Consider the following 23,316-nt stretch of genomic DNA (forward strand, 5'->3'; position numbering starts at 1 on the left):
TTTCAAACAGAGCTACCAAGAAACAAAGTGATGGTGCCAGTTTTAAATTTCATAACAGAAAACTAAATGCTAAACTGATACAATAAATTCTGAAACTTCACAATATTATCTTGCACTCCATATAGCTCCACAGCGCTTAGACACAGTCTGAGTTTTCAGGACAGTAAGTTAATGTAGCATTTGCTGTTTATCAGGCACCATTACCCTGGATATCATTAAAACAGCGAACCGTCAGAGGAAGCAGAACGCCAGAGGGGTTGGCATCCAAACATCTGTGGCAAGATGTTTTTGTGTCTCAGCCTTTCAAATGTTATGACTGCCACTTAGTTTGCCACCAAACAAGAAGAAGTTGTGTGAAAGACAGAGGGGGAGGACAAAGGCAGCTTTACATCAAACTCTGGGTGAAGACAGTCTGAAGGAGGGCCAGAGGGGCCCCAAGTCTGTGCGAGTGTGTAAGTGTGTGTGAGTGTGTGAGTGTGTTTGTGTGTGAGTGAATGTGTGAAGAGAGACAGAGACATTCTGACATGCAATCCCTCTCCAGGGCGCTCTGAAAGTGTTTATGAGTGCTTTAGCTACATTAGACCTTTGAAGAATTGCCGTGGGAAGATTAGCAGTGCGCGCGCATACACACAAACAGCATCATACACTCTGGTGACTAGCAGACAGGCAGGCCCTAAGCCCTCATCTCTCTGACTCGCTGTAACATTAAAGTGATTCTCGTGTCCTAATGGAATTGACAGACAGACAGTGAGGGGAGATGAAATTCAGGATAGATTTATCACTGACAGACAAAGAGAAGGCGGCTTCAGCAGACATTCATGTTCCAGCAGCTTGGTCAGATGGGGTTTACCAGGCACAGAGCCGATACTACATGTTTGATGCTTTGGTGAGGGAGCAGCTTCTGACATGTCAGTCATCTCTTCTGATTTGAAGATGTGGAAAATATACACAAAAGAGGGTCTAGAAAGAACAGAGTACTTGTTTTTCAGATATTATCAGACACAGGTTCTATTTAAGCACAAATGTGTGATCACAGAACACTTTTACCACACGTAAGACATTATGGTGTACTTTCCTCAGAGAACTGCAGTATGAAGCTCATCTCTTTTATTTATATATTTCCCTCAAATCTGTTTGTCTCTGAAATGTTGAAATAACTTTGGACACTTTGGTTTTCAATACTTTTCATTTTAGCTAGCATTGCAGAGAGAAGCTGCTGAAAAGGGAGAGAGATACAATACAAAAGTAAATATGGCTGAAGTGGTGAAATGTGAGCTGTAATCTAGTTTTGGATTTGCAATAAGCTGAAGCTTTTATCCTATTTGTGGGTGCACATATTTTAGCTGACTCGAGCTGTCTCTAGTCAAAAATTTTCAGCTAAAAATCTCACATTTATCTCCTGGATTTAGGGTTTCCAAGCAAACTACAGACCAGCTTGACTTATTCTAAGGACACTTTGAATTCAAATGTCATACATTAAAATGTTGACATCATGGATACATTTAGTTTAAATAAAAACAAGCAGATCAGTGAAATCTTTTTAACAAATTAGGGTCAATCCAGTCCTCATTTATACTCAAAAAAATATGATGTGCTTTCTTGTCCTGAAATGAAAGTTATCTCATGAAACTAAGTCAATCCCAAAATTGAAAGGGTTAGAACTTCATCTTTGCCTTGAAACTTCACTCACTCTGGTTGAATTGTCTTTGCTCAGAGTAAAAACGTGTCAAACTGGATGTGAAAATCCACTGAAAATAAGACCTCAATGTAGTGTGGCAGGAGAGCCCGGGGAATCCATGTGAAATGGCAGCTTAGATGAAGAGAAAAATGGCTCAAAATTCACTGAGAGACTAAATTTCTCTGTGTAACCTGATTGATATACCCCTGGGTAAAGCCTTCTCTTAAACACCTCCATAATGAGTGGGTACTATAGGGATTATACACATGCACACATATACAGACACACACAGCCACAGACTGCATACTGAATAGAATGGGATATTTCAGTAGCTCAATCACCATACCATCTATCAGCAGCTCAGACTTGAATATTAACTCCCTCAGCAGCGATCACATCAGATTGAATAGATGTGCATGGATTTTTTTGTGCTGGTGGGTGTGTGACAAATGACCTTGTGTGTCTCTTAATACACACAGGGGCGCGTATTGAAATGCAGTGAGTGGTCAAACATTTCAAAGATCATCTGAATTCAGCTAGAATATGACTCGCCATCACTAAATGCCTTAGTATTAAGTATTAAGCTTGTCCCCCCCTCATCCCGTGAACACACACATACACACACCTTGAATGCCCATCTACAAAATAATTGCATTTCTCCCATTTATGGTTAACAAGTAATTTTATGAATAGATTAAAAATAGATCATTGTGATTAAGTGTGCTGATTGCATCTCTACAATGAACATGTAATCCTGCATTTAACATGGGTGCTGTAGGATAATGGCATAATTACCATTTTAGATGGTCTCATCAAGATAGGGTGGTTGTTTATCATGTTAATCATTCTCCCCAGCTGAAGCCATGTCTTTCTTTTAATTAGGCAAAATACCTCAGAACTTTACTAACCATACATTGTTTCTTAAGGCTGATTTATACTTCTGCGTCGCCCTTACGCAGCAGGGGCTGACGCGGACATGAGCACCACATACTTGTGCGTCGATGTGTCGGCCTCTGCGTAGGTACGGGAGCTACACGGACCCCCGGTGTAGGCTACGCTGTCAATTCAACGTAGAAGTATAAATCAGCCTTTACTGTCTGTTTAACAAGTTACAAAAAAACACCAACATTTCTTGATATATTTAAAACGACTTCCTGTTGGGTTTTAAAATAATGTTTCTAGAGGCCTTCTTGTTGGTCTTGACACACATAAGTAAATCATACAATGGGGGCTCCTTTATCAAAGTTGTCTTCTCAGGAGGTACTTAACAAGACCATGCGCAAGATCCAAAGGAGTTTTCAAGCACCTAAAGACCTTCTTATAGGCAACTCAGTCTGACAAAACAAGGCAGTCCAACCATTTGGTGCACCAGCCCCTCCTAACATTATATATTGTTAATTTTTTCTAAAAGAAATCTACAATTAAAGAGTATGGGTAAAAGAAAAATTATAAAAAAGTTATAGTAGTCCTTCACATAAGAGTATCTTAAATCATTCTTTACATAGCCTACTGAGCACATTAGCCAGCTACCCGCCAGATTACTAGCAATTACAATCCAGGACAAGCAAACACTAGTCACTATGTTCAAAAGACGGACAGAGAAGATTGTTTAATGTTCACCGCAGACACTTCTAGTTCATGGTTTAAAACTCCACAATGCAGTGGCAAAAGCAGGGTTTGGCTGAGCTACAGTGAGGCTAGTCCATACAGAGGTGGAGCCATAATCGATGTCAGAATTTAACTAGCTAGTAAAAATGAGGACAAAATCTCCAATTACAAGTTCACTGAACACAACCCTACACACTGACTTGTTACCAGCTAGGTGTCTTCCTTACCTTGGCACAGTTACTAGTAGCTAAGAGTTAAATGGGCAATAATACAACTTTTCAACTTTATCACAACATTCAAGACAAAGGCTAGCTTTACAACTCTGATGGGAAATGTTATAGAAAAGTAATCTGTTAAAAAGATAAGGTGTTTGCAATCTACTAGCAAATTCAACATCAGTGGATTAGCTTAGACAATAAGCTAGCCAAAAGCAACTATACAAGGAAGTAGCAGCTAATCAACACTTTGGTCACAACACAGACAGAAAGACAACTTGTGTTTGTAATCTTTCATTGAGGGTGATAAAAATTCAGTGAACACTTTGTGGGAGAAAGCTTTAATGATAAGAGCTTGCTGCGAGTCTATAGGTTACTAGCCAGCAAAGCAGCATAATTAAAAGAACTTCTCTACTGACCCTGTCACTCATCTAAGGTGGGAACAAAGCTGCAGTTTCACCTTTATCAGTGTACAGACAAGCTGGCTTCCCTGTGATTCTCTTTGTGCATATTTGTGTGTATGTGTATGAGTAATGTTCTTGACGCTATCATGGGGAGAAAACAGTCTGCCTGTGTCTGTAGCGGGTGTAAATGCCTCTGGCTGCGCAGTGAGCCTGTTTGTGCGCTGGTGCTCCATTACATTACACCTACGCACCCAGCGAGAGCAGTCAAAGGATTATAAATGAAGGAGTAGTAATGGGAAGAAGCTATGAGACAGGAGGCTACAGCACCACTCATGTCTTTGCAGTCATCTCTTTTAGTGGAGATGTAAGTGAAGCAAGGAAAAAGAGGCACAGCTAATGTACACAAAAGTCACACAACGCAGGCAGGCATACGTTTCTGTATGTAGGTGGACTCTTCTTCTTGCCTCTTTGATATGTTATCAAATAATAGGATAGAGGTAACATTTACTGCAGCCTGCAGAGATTTGGACAAAATAAGTTATATATTGCCTGTGCATGATGCCTGTGGGAGTGCGTGTTCATGTAGCTTATAATTTGTATCTCACTTTGCTTCATGTAGAAGGCACTTGAACTCCCCAACAAATTTGTATTGTTGAGCACAAACATTGAGGATGTTTATTCACACACACACTTTTCTGTATACTACCACAGTAACACACACACACACATTCACATACAGTCTGCCTCTCCTCCACTCTCTCTGCACTGCTATAAAACGGCAGCTAACATATCCCCAGTGGGCATCGATCCAGCAACAGCTTGTTGTAATGTTACAGGCTGATGTGAAAAGAGCAACAGGTCCCCAGGGCTTACAGAAGCCTCCCTGACTACTGTCTGACTCTATATCAGCCTGCCTCTCTGTTCGTGTTTCCACCTCACCGTCCAAGCCAATATTGTGCTGATGGTGTCAGTCTGGGGAGCTAGTGCTGACAACAAAGTGAGGGACAAAAACAAAACTGACAGAATCCACATAAAGACAGACAGACCTGGGATAAAAAATAAAGCACGTGGACAGGTAGCTCTACCAGTAGTAGAGCTCTGGTAGTCATGTCAAGTTTTTTGAGGTAAAACAAATGCAGAATTTTCAGACCACATCGAGTCTTTGAAGAGAAGACCAGGAGACCAAGAATCAAACCTGAGGTCTGCCTTAACTTAAAGAACGCAATGACCAGTACTAAAAGGCACAGATTCTTGCATACTGAGAAATGCCAAAAAATGAAGATCTGCTACACCTCATTCGAAGACCTTCATGATACTGACTAACATGGCTTTTGACTTTTAGTGCAAGATGTTATGGGATGCTTTTGAGGTAAATACAAGCTTTAACTCTCATCAAAACATAGTCTATGCAATCTTTTTCAAGACTACACTGTATTATAACCCGGGCTGTCAGCGTTGGTGCGCCAATAACAATTCAACAAAGGTCAGGAATTAACACATTACTTTTAATAATCACGTGCTATTTTGTCCCTTTGGGCACACGGTAGTTAAGCAGCCACAGTGTCTTTCTGCTTTCCACGGCTAATGTAAAGGGAAAAAAAACCCTCTACTGCTCTTTTGAGTGGCACATGTGACAAGTCAAAAGTTGTGTGCACTTTGTGTCTAACAACAACAATTACTTTTAACAAAAAACAATCTCCCCCTATATACTGATAAATTATTATCTGAACTATTTTTTTCAGATACAGAAATCGAGCAAGCATACAGTGCACATTTTTTGTGTACTTTTGACTATTTGAGGCAAGACTTAACCATCATTGATTAGCATATCGCACAGGAAAACCACATACAGCTGTTTTTCTTTGTAAAGATGGTAGCTATCTATAGTTATCATGGCTCTACAGAAATAAGAAATAGCCTGCCTTTCTGTGACAAAGCTAAACTGCTGCCAACACTGGGATAACACACAAACCAAAGAGAGGACAGAATTCAATGAATGGAGAAGAGAGATTATGGAGGATAAAAACTCACAGAACGACACAGTGCCAGTGTGAAAAATGTAACCTTAGACGTAAGGATACAAACAAGACATTTAATTGTTGTATTGGAGAATTGGTTCCATTACTTGTGGACAATTTAATTAACTCGTTATCAACTTTAAGTCTTACACACCTCTTTCCGTTTCTATTAACAAGCAATTGAGATGCATTGAGAGGTTTGGGGGAAATCAGATAATCCTTTGAGTGCCTGTTCTCATTTAGGTGTGCGTGATCTTATTAGGGTTTTTGGATACGTGAACTTTCTGGTGATCAACCTTAAGCATACTGGATCAATCCCCCGTTAACTGAACCTGCACCTGAACAGTCCGATTGTTTGTGAAAGTTGATTGCAGAGCAGGTATTGAGCACTTTTCATTTTTTTTTATCGTTTTCTGAGAAAAAATATGCTAATTTAGTTTTCAGCAAACAAAAGGTATGTCATTAGTAACCAAAGCACCCCCTCAACTCAAACATAAAGAATTATTTTTTATGTACACAAGCACCCTGAAGCAAGCAAACACACCGCCAGCAGCGCCTTTGTTTCTAAACGATGCAATTTCACATTAACATAAATTAAAGGCTCATAAACTTTCTTCAGAAGCATCCCCTAAATGAAATAAGGATCCTCACCTCCTGGATCCATGTTTTATTCAACGTTTGGATATGCTCAATTAGCATCGCTAATTAACATTTGCTGTATCCAATTGTAGCTGCAGTGGGGGGAGGAGGGAGGGGGAGGAAGTGAGGGAGGGCAGAGCAGATCAAAGGTGCAGGGAGGATGATGGGACGGATTTGTGGGGGCATAACGCAAGCAGCAGATTTTAAGAAGGAGCTGTTTTAACAAGAGGTTTAAAGATGGAATAAATGTATGTTTGCAGGTGGTACATGCACACGTAATGCACTGCAGAGTGAACACAATTATGTTTATGGAATCATTAATCAGCATGCCAACAGTCAATTACTTTGGCATGGAACACAAAAGCCCCAAACAAACCCTGCATGTGTTTTCATGAATGTTTTTATCACATGGTTTCTGTTTTATTTCCAATGCCCTTTTTAAAATGACCAAATTTGCTAGGTACAGATGACTGTGATGGAATGTGTTGTATAAATCTTGGCATCGCCACACAGCAGCTGTATAAAGCTGTTTGCACCCCCAACTGCTATCAGACCATTCAGTCGCATACAGTAGCTGTGCTGTGCTCATCTGTTTAGTTGTTATTTCTGATGCTCTCCTTTGTTAAAACAACACTATGATTAGATTTAATGCCAACCAAATGGAGTGTTTTCCTGATTTATGTTTGTACCTCATTTGTTTTAATAAACCCACACAGGGCACAGTGACAGGCGCGGAAGAAGGCACAGTAATGTATATGCTACGGCATATCTTTTTAAATAGCGATGAAACATCCCCCTTTTTGTAAGATTTATTATAATTTTATTTTACTGTGTAACCAAATAATATGTTATTTGATTGGTTCTTTAATGGTGAAATACAAAATCAGTTCTACTTTAGATTGTTGAAATTAATGTAAGAGAACAGTCAGCATTAATCTGTAAAAACAAACAAGCAAGAACGCCAAAATGCTGAACTCAAGGAGGTTATTATGAAGTCTAGCTCGAGGACTCTTGCTCGAAGTCAGGATTTTCTGAAATGTCTAATTTCAGTTGTTCAAACTGATATTTAAATTCATACTAATCTTTTAGTCCAAAGGTAAAAAATAACTTCGAGAAAAAATCAAATTGGGCATAATTTATTAAATACAGCTTAACACAGGATCACAGAGTCTGCAGGTTAACCATGTTAAAAGCTAACATTAGCAGAGCTAGCACCACCAGCCTTTGATCCTACTTGCAGGTTCAAGTCCACATCCCTGGTTACACATTGCTTTGGTTGAGTAGTTATATGCCAGTTAAACCAGACACAGCCTACATATAACTTTATCAACATTTTCGAGATCAAATACTGCCCAACCTTGTTACACTATGAGACACTGGGCCGAAAAACATCATGGAAGATAGTAAATTAACAATCGTTGCAGGTGGGGCCAACGCCACCACATAGCTCAGCTCATTTGAAGAAAATCAGAAATGTAGAAATGTTTCCTTATAAAGAATCATGACTTTTGACCTGACTCTGTTGTTGACTTGTGTGAAGCACATTGAATTACCTTGTTTCTTAAATGCGCGATATAAATAAAATTACCTTCATGCACTTGCAGGCAGAGGAATGCATGTATTGCTTCTGCAAATTCCTAACTCTGGCGTAGATTTACAATGAAATCAGATGACCTCTGGTAGCAACATGTCATTATGTCCAAAGTGGCACCACTCAGTTCCCAAACGGTTGATTATGCACCAATCAATGTCAGATGCAGAACAAAGCCCTATTTGCAATACGCAATACAAAAGTAAAGAGTTATTAGAGTAGTGTTGTATTTGAACATAAAAATACTTTTTTAAGTGTCCCTGGCTTACTGAAAATGTACCTAAACTAAAAAAAAAGGGCTAATGGATTCTTAATGTGGCCTTTGAAGTGGGCTTATATGTTTAACCTTATATAGCACAGACCTTATTGACCAGGTGTTCTTAATATTCACGTCAGCCACCTTCATCTTTAAATGATAGATCAAAAGCTGATCTCTGCAGGTGATTATGACAGCTCTCCTCCGATAGCTAGCACACTCAAACACACCCGCACATACACCCACATATACACTCCCAGCATCAGACAGGAAATCAATTATCATCAAGACTCCTATGAAATATTTCAAAGCTTTATTATCCACTTCATATTTTCAGAGATAGAGGCTCACACGGGTCAGAGAGATGAGAGGCAATGAGAAGAATGTAGAGAGTTTGATTGCTCTTTGAGTCAATATGCAGAAATTAAAAGAGAATAAAACAAGCTGGAGAGTGTGATGGGCAAGGAAGACAAGAGATGCAGCAGAGTGGTTTTTCGTCATGTTGTACGTCAGGGAGATGGAGTTGTATGTGTATGAACAATGCAGCTCAGGTTACATGACTAAATCAACAGCGTCTGTTTATTTCATTAGGTCGAGGCTACACACTCCCTGATGTGATCACTTTGTGTACTCACAGCCAGCACTCTTACAACTTTCAGCATGAATGGCGATGAATGAACTGGTTGAAAGACGCAGGCAGAGACATTGAGAGGAAGAGGGGGGAACAAAAGCTAAAGCGTCAAGTAAATAAGAAAGGAAAAAGCTGAAGCAATGATTCTACCTCAGAAGAAAATTAGACACTACTTTTAGAATGTGACAAAATGGAGAATAAAATGTGAATTTGCATCAGATCATGTGGAAGGAAATGCTTTAGATATGCTTACTGACTGTCAGACACTTTCAAAAAGTAAACCTGAAATCTCTGAGATGGCTCTTTTGGTATGCAGGACAAACATAAAGTTGGTATCATCTCGCAAATATCTTGCAGAATACTGTGACACGCACTGCAAATATTTAACACATTTTGACGTGATAAGATTGGGCCAAACCTGAATCATACATTTATTTTTATTCTGTAAAAAGATTAGGGTTTGAATCATATTACAGATAGGAGACAAACAAGGTTCAAAAACTGGTGTAAAAAACAAATAACACCTCAATGACAACAAAGGAGAGCTGGCCGTAAACTGCTGATATAAACACATTTTACTGGATTATTATTTAATCTCTACATTTTTTTCGCCACGTAACAGGATGAAGTAACTCAATTTTCCGTCTCACTTTCCATGCCAGACTCAAACAACGAAACAATGTTAGAGTCAACAGTGTAACAGTGTTAGAGCCAGCTTGCCTACAACAATATTTATGTGTTGTCAGGGCCAGAGGTGTCACTTGCATCTACTGTCAATTTCAACTTGTAGCCTTGTGATCCATTTATCTTTATCTACTGGTCAAAGTTGATGTTGATTCATGCTGTGTTGTCAACCTTTTGTTACAAGAAAAAAGTTAGTTTTATTAAAAAAATATCACCATGATCTAATGCTTCATTTTACTTAATTACGATTTAACAAAAAGTAAATGTTAATACACTTGTCCACAGAGGCTATGACACAGATTGAAATCAATACTGATGCTTCTGTAGGACTCACAGGAGAAAACAAGACTGATCATTTCTATGCAGTGTTACTTATGCTTGTAACCACTGTTGCTGGGATGGTGTCAGACCAGTAACAGCAGACTGCAAAAACAGCCTTTGTCTACATTTTCCACAGCTGAGACTAACTGTGAGGGAAATATTTGACTCTTTTAAGAAAGCAGGATGAGATTTTTTGTCAAAAAACACTACATTCACAGTTCAAGGTTGGCAAAGAAAGAAGGAGTACTCACTTTGTCCAGAGGGGAGCCAAAATTGATACAAACTAAAAGATCATTATTTACTTACTAGTACTACTTCATACTTAATTTTTAAACAGCTTTGGCAATTTGAGGCTGATTTATACTTCTGTGTCTCCCCTACGCAGCTGGGGCTGACACGGACATGAGCCCCACATACTTGTGCGTCGATGTGTCCGTGACGCACAGCAATTCTCCGCCAAAACGCCTGAGGGCAGTGCGGTCCCTCTGATAGCCGGTCGCCTGCTTCCGGTCCCACTACGATTTCTGTTTACTTTTCCACAGTGATTCAGAGCGTGTTATGTTAATCTACAGCTGATACATGTTGTTGTTTATCATACAGACATGATTACATGAAGAATAGAGAGGAGGAGATGAAATACACGGCCGATGTGCGGCCCATGTCCGGGATCCCGGAAGTGCTGTAAATGCGGGAAAGACAAAGCTGCCGAGCGGACCAATCACAGGGCTTGCGGTCCGCGTCGGCTCTACGCGTAGTTACATTTTGGAGGAGGTGCACGTCAGCTACGTGCGTAGGCCTCGGCGTAGGTACGGGAGCTACGCGGACCCCCGGCGTAGGGTACACCGTTGATTCAACGCAGAAGTATAAATCAGCCTTTAGATATCATTACTTTACATTTAACTGCAGCAGCTTATTAACAGTATCTCCCATACATGTGGGTGTGCAACAGATTTTAAAGATAGTTGTCGTAGCTTTTCTAAGATACCCCCAGGGAATACAAAGAAATAAGATTGCATAACTTTAAATTAAAATTAATTAATTAAAATTTGGTTATGATGTGATCTAAAATGCCCCTGGAATGAGTACAGTTTATTAAAATGGAGGTTCAATTACTGTTTTTACATATCTTAAGTTGTGCACATCTGGAACTGAAATTTTAACAGTATCGATAAGCAATCTCACAAAACGTATGTGTGTGTGTGTGTGTGTGTCCTTGATTGTACTTGCATGTCCATCTAGTGTGCATACATACATTTTGCTCATCATTTTCAGCATGCAGCTGTATGAATGTCAAAATGCCTGAAGGATGATGGGAACATAATGGAAAATGAAATGCATCAGACCCCACCCCCCTACACATATACAGTATCTTGTACTTCTATTCTTCACACACACACACACACACACACACACACACACACACACACACACACACACACACACACACACACACACACACACACACACACACACACACACACACACACACGCATTGATGTTGTGTTTTTTTTATTCAGCCGAAAACAGGTTTAGTAATGAGAAAATATCAAATCCAATCTTTATTCTATGAAAAACTGCTGTGTGTGCATGTGTGTGTTTCTACGTGTCTTAGTGTCTGTGTGTTGGTGCGTGTGCCGTAAATCAATAACGCTGTACAGCCAGATGTTTGTGCTGATGAAAATCGATGCCCTTTTCACAGCTCTGATGCCAGCTGTGAGAATGTAGGCTAGGTAATGTGAAGTGAGCATGTGTGCACCTGACCACACAGAGGAGTGAGAGTTTGTGTGTGTTTGTGGTAAGCTGTGTTTAAGAGTATCATTGTCTACAAAGCAGTTATAAAGGTGTCCATGCTAGCGAGGCCATGTGTATAGAAATTTTAAATATCCAACACTGGAATATGACATCCTAAAATACAGATTACTCTAGCCAAGGCACACATGTTATGTTGACATTAAGTAGTTAAAGACTGCAACAAGAAGTATCCATATATTTAACCCTAACATGCTAAAGACAGCAGTTTGATATGCAGACTTTCAAAATAAACCTTGCTGACAAGCATTTCACATTTTGTGTTTTACTGTGTACCAACCATAAGCACTTGAGGAAGGTTGGGAAAGGTTGCAGCTACTTTGCTTTTAAGCAAAATAAGGACCCGGTCAGGTTTAGGCACCAAATCTATTCATACAAGATTAGAGAAAGAGGTACAAGTTTTTAAGAAAGCAAACTAGAAACAAACTAAAGTTGGTTACCTACAAATGCAATGTATGATATACAGTAACTCATTACGTGACTTACAGTATGTACTTGATTAGGATTGAAAAGTGATCACCTTCTATTATTTGTTACAGAGGGACATTCCCGATGTTCCGTATAAAGTTCTGTTTGTAGTCAGAAAAAACTCAAAGAAATCTGAGCCTGCTGCTCCATGACTGCTGAATTATTAACACTATATTCAATTGGCTGGTATATGACTGGTTTAAGGTGGCCTGGAGCATATACTGTACATCCACGATGAAGCCAGCCTCTATTCAGTCCTTTAAGTACCCACACATAACTTCTGTACGTATTATTCTGGATTTCTAAAAATTGTTTCACTGCAGGGGCACGACGAGTCACTACAATGACACTTTCAGGCGTGAGATGCATAGTGCAAGGAACCATAATGATGCAAAAAAGTGAAATAAATAAACCAAATAGGCCTGTGTGCTCTCTGCAAACTGTGCATGGGAGACTAAATATTGCATTCTGTGTCTTCATGTACAAAAACAAAGCAATACTGTGCGTGTTGAACTGATTACCCTAGTTTAGAAATGGTTTTCAATGTCAGTACGTTGGTGCAAATTTGGGACAAACTGGTTTACATACAAGCCTTACAAGATACATTCACAATGCACAATTAGTTTTCCCCTCTGTGCAACACATCCCCACTCCTCCCAGCTCATCTAATGACAGAGAAAACAAGAGCAAGATTTCACAGGACAAGAGCAGGAGCATGTTTTGCATCTCTTGACACATAATGTAGATATAAAGATATGAAAAGTTTAAACATTGAATTTTCTTGGCAGCTGAGCTGGACCTTTGAATCACATCTTAACAGGTGATAACCCAGGTAATGGGAGAGAAAACGTTAAAAATCTTTAGCTTTCCCTGCAAACCTCATATCAGATAAAAGCTGAATACTGCAACTTTTATCATTTCTTAAAGTATTCTCTAAGATCTAAACTTAGCATTGATTATCGGCTCCGAGTCTGTCAAAACACATGGTTCTATAAAGTTACCACTAAAACAAGAGCTCCCTTGAATTTCAATTTCTAGAATCATCATCACATGGGAACTAGCATTTTTGAACTTCTTTTTCCTCTCTTATCTTCGGCTCTCACGGCACAACTTTCATTTCTCTCTATTTTTCATTATTAATCTTTCATAAATCACCCCTGCTTTTCTCGTCTAATTTAACAACCTCAACTTTTTTCTACAGATACATTTTTCAGGGTTTGTAGTTAGCAAAGCAAAGATGTAGTATTATTGTGAGTTATTCAGAGCTATTTGCCCTCATGCAGACTCTAGAAACTTTTTTTAAATTGAATTTGATTAATTTTTAAGAGCAGAACAGTCCTGAAGCTACACATTATAAAGCAAATGACAAGCTGGGCAGATAAGAAAGTACAATTTGAAGATAATAGTATTTGCATTGTGTGTTAATCAAAGAGGAGCACACAGTAAACAAACAGCAGCAAATGAGCACTCTGCACGGAGAACACTGTGTGCGCTTAAAATGCTAAACAATTTTCTTTGTCCCCTCAGCTGCCAACAGCCAGTGGTGACAGTAAATTAACATGATTACTCATGTCAGTCATCTCTATGTAATTAAGTTTTAAAAAATGAAAGAAGAAAGAAGAAAGGTGGTTATTATGTTTTAAAGCATCTGCCAACCCTGCAAAGTCTGGATCTAGCACTGTAAAGCCATAATATGCACTCTGTACTTTGAAGCTGGTCAGATTTTGACCTGCAGTGGGTGACACAAACTTAAAATAAGGTCAGATGGCGCTCACAGTGGATATTGCCCTTCCTTCTCTTTTTCAACATTTCCAACTCCATCACACACTTACCTGCAGCGCACTGCTCCTCATCTGCACCGTTCTCACAGTCCCTCTCTCCATCACATCGCCACGATAACGAAACACATTTGCTGGTGGCCCCTCCGCAGTCAAACTTCTCTGGTGGACACGTCTGCCGGCCTGCAGAGAGAGGACAGAGGTGAAAAATGGCATTAAAGAGGGCACAGAGGGAAGAAACAGAAAAGGAAGAACAAGATAGGAAACAGGACAGAAGAAAGTCAGGACAAATGGATGAAAGAGGGAAGCAGAGAGGGATGGGGGAAAAACATAGGGAGAACGAAATGAGAGAGGAAGTAGGGAGGAGGGGAAAGATAGAGGGAGAAAGGACAGCCAGTCAATGAAACAGTTTGATAACTAAGTTATCTTGTTGCTCAAATCGATCCCCCCTCAAAGGCCTGCAATTAAACTCGACACACAGTGACAGAGGAACAAAGAAGCAGGAACGCTGTGAGGAGGCACAAAGCCAACAAAAAACACAAGAAGACAGTAGACAAAGGCAAATACGAGAAACATGCAGACAGGAAAATACACTCAAGACATGAAAAACAGGCAGTATACAGTTTATAAGCTGGACTTGTGGCTGTCTGTATAGTAAGTAGACAATGAAGTGTATGGTATTGTATATCCTGAATTGTATCATATTGGATCACATTGTCTTGTCTTGTCTTGTCTCCTTTTGTATCATATCGTACTGTATCGTACCGTATCGCACTGTAATGTATCGTATTGTAATACATTGTATCGTGTCAGATTGTATTTTATAGTCCCGTACCATATTGTATCCTATTGTGACGTATCATACTGAGATGTATTGTCATGTATCGCATGGGGTCAAATGGAACTCCTGCTCATTTTTTATTTATATATTAATCTGATAATTTGTACTTAAGATTCAATGAATCATTAAATAAAAGATAAGACAATAAGCCCCCAAAACAAGTGGTTTTCAGATTAGACTGACAAATAAACTAAATCTGCAAATTCGTACCCTTGAAAAGTTAAAAACTGAATATTTTGAATTTTAGCAAGACATATTACATGGACAATTAGCTTATTGCTAACTTGTGTGGAACTAAGTGATTCGGCACAATCATAATAACATTGACAAAGAGTAATTACAGTGTTTACACAGAGCTGTGTGTTCCTGCACCTCCTTAAACAAAAAACACATTTTTTCAGCTGTAAATCAGTAAAAAGTGAGGAACCACCTCCTGCAGTTTGTTACACACATACACACACATCCATATTGTGTGTGAGAAAGTGGTCCCTGTTGGCAGAAGCCCATTACAGTAGAGAAGGCCAATGTTCGTACATGTGTAACCCGAGGGGTTAGTGCAGGGAGGAAAAATACTGCTGTGCAATACATCAAATTTACAGAGTCCCCACAGCAAACCCTGTCCCTTCCTCCTGAAAACCACCACACTCCTTCACCTCACCTCTTCCCCACCTCACCCTCCTCTGCACAGACACACACAAACACTTAAACCATAGGGAATCCAGTCCCAGATTACATTACAGTGCTGTGTCAAACTCAACTCTATCAATTATACATATTTGACCACCAGAATGTGTCTTGGCATCCAGCCTGAGGGTTTGTGTGTGTGTGTGTGTGTTTGTGTGTTTACATGTCTGTGTGAGTGTGTTTCACCCACCGATCAATAGTTCCTCTGGGATCTGCCTATTTCAGTCTCATTCTCTTTTATTCATCCCCTATTTCTGCTTCTCAGTTCCATTTTTTAACAGCTCTGAATAAATGGCTGCTGGTCAATTGGGACCCTCATTGTGGGACGTTGGGAATTTTGGCATTACAGGTAGTTATTGCCAGGCTGTACTCGACTGAAAAAGTCCTTACTTACAAGCTAAGGTTGTTCTGACACCTCTGATACTATTTTCCATATCTAGACATGAGTGACAGTGTACAGCATTACACAAAGTTACACAGGCGTTTTGGAAGCTTATAATTCAACAGGAATAACTCTTTGTTGAACTGAGCAGGATTAAGATTGCTCTCTCTCTCCTGTTTGTGCGGTTGTTGATCTCTTAATTCCTCTTTAAGGCAGCACAGTCTGTCTGTTGCAGCCCCTCTGGTCAATGTGATGGTGTGAATATGAATATCAATGGGAGGTGTGTGGGTGTGTTACTGTAACATTCGGATGGAGGCCAGTAAATTGTCAGACATCTGGCCAACTGTTCAACCCATTTAAATTTTGTGTTGATGTGTGTTTTCAAGATGCAGTACTCTTTACCACAGACAGCCCCAGCTTCATGTTTTACAATATTTTTCTGCTCAGAGCGCGTATATATGTGTGTATGTGGGTCAGTAGGATCCAGGGGCTACTGTTAGAGACTCTCTCACTTTAATACAAACCATCACACAGGAAAATGCATCCCGAGGGTTTCAGTCCAATAAGTGTCTGATTGACAGCTGGGTTGAAAGGATGTAATTTGTCTGACTGACCATTTCATGCCCCGGGAGCTGAAAGGGGCGGAGTCATGGATAAGCTGCCAATCATATGACTGACTTCAGGCCAGCAAGAATAACAGAGAGCTCCAGTGCTATTAATGATCATGATCATTAATTCTATTATTTCCATCCTAAGGGTAATAAAGTTCACTAAATAAAAAGGATAGCTCTAACTTGCTTTTATTATACATTTACTGAATCATTTGCAGCAAATACAACGACTGCTTTACAGTGGTCTTTAATACAATATAAAAGCACCTCTAACCATACAGTTATACAGTCTCTAAAAGGTTTTCATATTCACAGCTTGAGTCAGACTCTGGTTATTGCAGACCATTCAAAGAAAAATATGGTATGTCCAGAGTGAGGTATCTTTCATATTGCCTGCAGAAGCAAGAGCAGTTAGTCTGGAATAAACAGAAGAAGCAGCCGAAGTGGGTAATTAGTATAATAAACAAGACTCACCACAGACAAAGAAAAATAATCTGTCTGCAGTTAAGAATGCATAAACTAAACGAAAAAACCTGTTTAACTGTGAGAACAGAGCGCAGAAGGGGCTGTTTATTGATTCTATCTTTATGTTCAAACCTATTTGAAATACAAATTATAACATGAGGAGCCTTCAATCTTACTACAGTGGATAATTACAGCTACCTTGTTTGAGGTCATTGTGTTGTATGTTCAGTGATGACACTATGTAACCTGGTATAACAGCATAAATATATAAATTTGGCTTAATTAATCACAATTACTTCGGAACGTTAGATTTACATTATATTATATACTAGCAACACTTTTGCACACCTCAATATCACATATTTAAAGTAACTCATGGAGCGATGGAACACATTTGAATGTTAGGAGGATTGTTGTGAACCAAAATGTTTTGCCTGTTAATCTTCATTTGTCAAGAATATTGTATTATTAATTTTTGTTCTTCATCCATATGACATATTTGCATTTCTTATATCATTATGGTCATTTGAATTACATAATCTTTAATCTCTGGTTGTGCAGATTCTTGGGGTATAAATAATTTGAAGATAGTTCTAGAAATGACATCAAAATAGCAAAAATACCAACGTATATGACCATTTCTATGGCAGAATTCAAAGGGTTAAACACCCTCTGTGATATGATGAAACACCAGACAGAAATCTAAACCTCAGAGATAAGACTCCTCTCATTTCTTTTGTGTTTCATAAAGGCTTCTGCTGCTTGACTCTCCCTCTCCACATGTTTGTTATGAAGTTGTAGTGAAGATACTTTTCCCACACTTGTGAAAGTCAGTGCTTTGGTTTGCCCTCTCTCTCTCTGCCCTTCTCACTAAATGCTGACAGGTGTATCCAGCAGCAGAGCAGGCGCTGAGGAGCATTGATGGACTTATCGACAGTGAGCTGCAGACAGGTCTGTAGCTTCGGGATATTGCGGACCACGATCATCTTCCAGGCCAAAAGCAATATCGACACTATCTCACTGCAGAAAAATGTGTGAAGGTTGCCTCTGTGCAAAGTACATAGACACAATAACCTACAGAAAATATGAATTCTGCAACGTTTCCCATGTATGTTGCTCACATACATGCACAAATATCATGTAAGCATGAATGCAGTGCACACACACGTCATGGAGGCAGGATCATGCTCCCAGGCACTCTCACACTCAAATTCACAACCAGAGCCCCTTTTCAAGCTGCAGGTTATGAGTGTTTAACTGAATTTACTATTCTTCAGACTTTGTGTTGGATGAATATTTCATGGGCTATAAAACTCCTGAGGGACTCCGAGACAAACACTGGGCTGTTAGCAGCCAGCTAGCTCTCTCACTGCCAAGGCCTACAGTGAATAACAGCCTGATGCTTACTATGCTCCAGTGGAGCTGTGTGGTGGTGAGCTGTAAGAGATGGTCTTGGGACACGAAAGCTCCCAGGTGGGTGGATGTATTATTGAATGAGTGAGGGTCAAGACAAGCGTGTGTGATCAGTGAATGTATCCACATTACTTCAAGGTAAAACTCAGGAATAAATAAAGAAAAAACGACCAGATGATCAGGTCAGACCTTTTTCTTATCTGCAGTTTGTAGGCCTTATACAGGCGCATGAGCCTCAACAGATGAAGCTGAGAGCCCTTTTTATTCACACTATAACCTCCTACTTTACAAACTCAAGTTTCCATTATGGTCAGCTTGAAATAAATTATTATTCTTAACCTAAAACAATACCATTTGTTTCTTTTTTTAAGTCATTTAAGTTAAGAACTTAAGCTTCTTTCATCCAATCGGAAATTATTGTTCAAACAGACCAGGGAATAAATGTTCTATGAACTCTCTATAAAAGTGGCAACATTTGATTTAAATGTAAAGGGGCTGCGCCATGACAAAAAAAATGGAATCATTATATAATTCCTTTAATAAAAGCACTGCTTTTATACAAAACTATACTAAACCCCAATAGTGCTGTGATGAAGCTTTAGCTAGTTCAATGCCATCTTCTTGGCATTACCACTCAGGAGCAGTAAGGGATTCAGTGTCTTGATCAAGAACATGTGGACTGAGGGAGTTGGGATACAACTGTCAACCTACTGAATGAGGAATGACCCTCTCAAGACCTGATTCACCACAGTCCCCGTAACCAACACAATGTGAGCAAAAATAAGATTTCTAAAGATGTGGACTCTGTAACACAGTTGAGATAGAGAAGGCTGTACCTGAGCATTTTATAAGAAAAGTCTACTTCATGGATTTCATTTTGAGAGAAGAAAACTGTGTCCTTCAAAACAAGTCTTTCTTTCAAATATTCATGCTTTTAGTATTTCCAAAATTGTTCAGCAGATTCTACATTTGTTTCTGCTGATCCCGGGGTCAGAAAACTCATTTGGCACATAGGGGACGACTCAGTCTTTTAATTCAAACCGGCACACAACCAGAAGAGCTACAGAATTGTTATTCTCCTCACATGGCCGGCCTAAGTGTCTATTATGAGTTGGGTATAGGGGTGGACGGAGCAAGGCGCTGTATGCTAATGACTTTTTGATTAACTACCTTCTTAATTTCCCTTCACAAGGAGGGAGGGGACCGAAGCATTGTGGCCTGCTCTCCGGCTGCATGCATAGCATCCAAGCTAGCCGCCCGGGTGATTGATTTAGAAAGCTCCTAGCCCTGCAGGCTAATGCTAAAGATATTTTATTTATCATGAGGTGTGTGTATGAGACCTGGAGGTGGCATAAGTCATGCTTAAGTCAGCATCTGTCACAGTGAGACAGCATATCAAAACAATGACACATGGGAGGAGGGGATGTGTTAATGCGGCACATAATGGATCGAAGCTTGCAGTGTAGATGATTTACCTTGTACCAGCACTATGGATTACTTTCAAGCTAATTCAAAATGTTTAAACTGAATTCTCTTGAATTACAGACACAACAGCCCCAAATAATTAACGCTTGAAAACATGCCTCATCACATCAGTGGGATGTCATCAATTGGCTCCACATGTGCTCCAAGGCAGAAACATCAAAGTGAAAGCAGTTCAGTAATACTAAAAACACAGGTATTTTTTAAAATGTCAGATATTACAGATAATATTTTCACCTGGCTGTGTTAAATACCTGATCCTGATTGGTCAAAAGCTTAAATATGGTGATTAAACCCTCAACAGTAAAAGGGATGTGAGGGAAAACCTGATCACACATCATATCAAATCAATCCATCTAAAGAAGTCCAGTGTGTACCATCTCTGCCTGTTGACACTCTGGCAAAAACGCGAGTTTCTATCTCAGCCTGGTTTGGAGGGGGTGATATGTCTGAGGTACTAGTATTGTCTTTAATTATTAGCTGGATAATAAGTGGGATGATGTAGAGTGAGCAGGTGGTTATGCTAAACATAATCCCTTACTTTACTTTCTCAGAATAGCACAAAAAGGAACACTTTGAGCGCCATAAATCAACACAAAAAGGCATCTGTAATGTACGCAATGAGATTAAATTAGATGATTGAACTGTCTCTTGACATTTCTTGGAAATATATACTTTTAATCAAAACTAACGTAAGAGTTTTTTTTTTTTTTAACTTCTTTCCTTGATCTCTATCAAATAAGTTTAAGCTAGCTAACTTAAACAAGCTGACTATCGGTAAGGCTACATTTTGTGTAAAAAGAATGAAAGTAAAACATTTCTCATACGAAATGTCAAGCAAAACAAACACAAATATCCATCAAAGCTGAAGCTTCTGAATGAATTGATTAGTTGATGAACAGAAACATATTCTACTAATTGTTCGTCATTTTCAAGAGTGGTGAAAAGAGCAACAAATATATAACAGTTTTAAGAGCGTCAAATGACAAGAATATTTTTCTTATAATTTTGTTTTATCTTTGAAGAATCTCCAACTGAATAATGTATCACAGCTCAGATCTTTTAAGCTGTAATAACTGTCTCACCATCATGACTATATATTTCAAAGAGCAATCAAATCAAACATCTCTTTTCCAGAAATACTGAGCAAAAATAACAAACATATACAGATAAACGCTGAACTGTCAATGTATTAGCTGTTTGACAAAAAATGCATTTAGTGTCATTATTTTAGCAAAAGACGTGAAAAAACGTCCACATTTCTTGTATTGAAGCTCCACAGATATGAGGATTCTTTCAGTAATATGTCATGTTAACTTTTTATCTTTGAGTTTGTAGGCTTTATTGTAGAGACAACTTCAGACTTGCAACATAAAGCAGAGGTACTGTCTTTTAATACGCACCTCAAATATGAAACTTTTCCGCAAATCTGATATTAGGTCACCAAAAGCCCATTTTAAGTGCCAGGAATCAGCGTCAAATAAAGTTATCCAGTATGTTATGGGAGAGAGTGAGATGACTGAACTTATTTCTTCCATGTGTTTGACAAATCATCAATTAAATCCAAACTAACAGGGGTCCATAACAGCTGATCGTCTGTGAAATAGGACAATTAAACTCAAGTTTCAGCCATGAGGTTGAACCATAAACTGAGAGAGTGGCTGCTTGAGAACAGTAAACTTTTATCGCTGGGCTACTCCACAGTAAAAAAAAACAGGGCCAGGGCATCTCTCCAATCAATATTCAGCTGTGTGTCTGGCCATTCTGGTGACTCACAATGCTTATATAGAGACAATATAAAATTCAAGCCGCCTTTCAGACAATTTAATGTCTGCCTCTACACTTACATTAACATATCTCAAACTCACATTTTCACTTTAAGCACAGGGATTAACCTGGATTGATGGACAATGAATCAAACTGGGGAACAGATGGATTGAGATGGAGACAGATGGAGAGAAAAAGGGAGATGAGAAAAAAGGCTGATGTAAGTTGGGGAGATGGGTCAGATATAGGTCACAGAGTGGAAAAATCAATGTGGGGGCAAACTTGGACTGAGGCAACTGGAGTAAGATATGTCAGAGCACACTCAGGAAGAAGGAAACAGACGTACTGGATTGGAATGTGATCAAATTGGGGCGTTTCATGACCTGAAGGCCAAATAATGCACACATAATGCACTTTAGATTCTTGTTTGGACACTGATTTTACTACAATCTCTAAAGCAAGGAATTCAGATGCTCTAACGTGCTTATCAACCCTTTGAAAATGGACCTCCAGTGGGCAGGCGGAGACAAACTGTCAGTGGGTAAATACTCTTTAGATGATCATGTTGAAATCAATCTAAAATAAAAACCATACCACCTAAAAGATATCTCAGAGACCATATAAGCTAAAGGTTGAACGGATGGTTTTTACAGGATATTTTTCTGGCCTTTATCAGATAAGACAGCTGAATATGTACAAGAAATGTGGGAGCATTGTGAGTAATGCGTCATTAACCCACTATAAATCCACTACTATTGATGGTAACTAGTGTTGTAGTTAGATACCTTTGAAATTCAATAACGTTGTTACGATAAATTTAAAAGGATTTGTTAGTTTACTTCAAATAGTTGAAAACTACATATGACTAATAAGACTTAGTGGACAGTGTGTCTAAATGACATGAATAATATGTTGAGTTGCAGCCTACATGCAGGAAAGATAACTTTGCCCACTGCCAAGACTAAACTAGACTATTCTAATCTCACGAAGAACAGCCCTCTTGTAGAGTTCAGAAAGTTAATATACATACAGAAACATACACATCTAACGTTGCATACCTCTACCTTCCAAAGGTTATGCTGTGATATTTTTAGAAATGTAGGTCAGATTGCATCTTAGCACATGCAGGTTTGTAGAAGTAACCTATAATCAAAATACAGTTCAGGTTTCAGTGCTAACAATATAGCTAGTGCATGGTTCACCTCTATCACTTAGTGCACTGTTTGCAGTTTGAATGAAATGCTTTTCTTTCAGTGCCGTGACCTTTACAAAGGAAAGAGAAAAGACCGAGTCCGACTGCAGACTACAGTGCACAAAGGACACGAGGCAGGGGAGCTTCAGGCCAACAGAGTGCTCATATGCATCAATGACTCATTCAAGAATAGAGACGTATGGATCAGCCAATTATACAGCTTGTAAAAGCATTGCACATGTAATGGCATGATTGGATGCAGTGGGTCATGTAGTCATAGTGATGCTCATTAACTTCAATCGCAGTGGTGATGTTTTTCTCTAGAGCATTTTTGAAAAAGTTTAGGCGAGTGAAAGCTTTTATGAGATTTTTTAAAAGA

At 39.2% G+C, this 23,316-nt stretch overlaps 1 protein-coding gene across 1 annotated transcript in view; it reads right to left on the reverse strand.

The window, feature by feature from the left end:
* The window catches only part of lrp8 (low density lipoprotein receptor-related protein 8, apolipoprotein e receptor), a 195,313-nt gene that overhangs the window by 53,667 nt on the left and 118,330 nt on the right, over positions 1-23,316 (reverse strand). Inside the window, exon 4 of the mRNA XM_034706432.1 lies at positions 14,155-14,283. Coding sequence (XP_034562323.1) covers positions 14,155-14,283 — 129 coding nt within the window. The remainder of the gene's footprint in view (positions 1-14,154; positions 14,284-23,316) is intronic.

This window comes from Notolabrus celidotus, chromosome 2 (assembly GCF_009762535.1).
Source record: "Notolabrus celidotus isolate fNotCel1 chromosome 2, fNotCel1.pri, whole genome shotgun sequence".
NCBI lineage: Eukaryota > Metazoa > Chordata > Actinopteri > Labriformes > Labridae > Notolabrus > Notolabrus celidotus.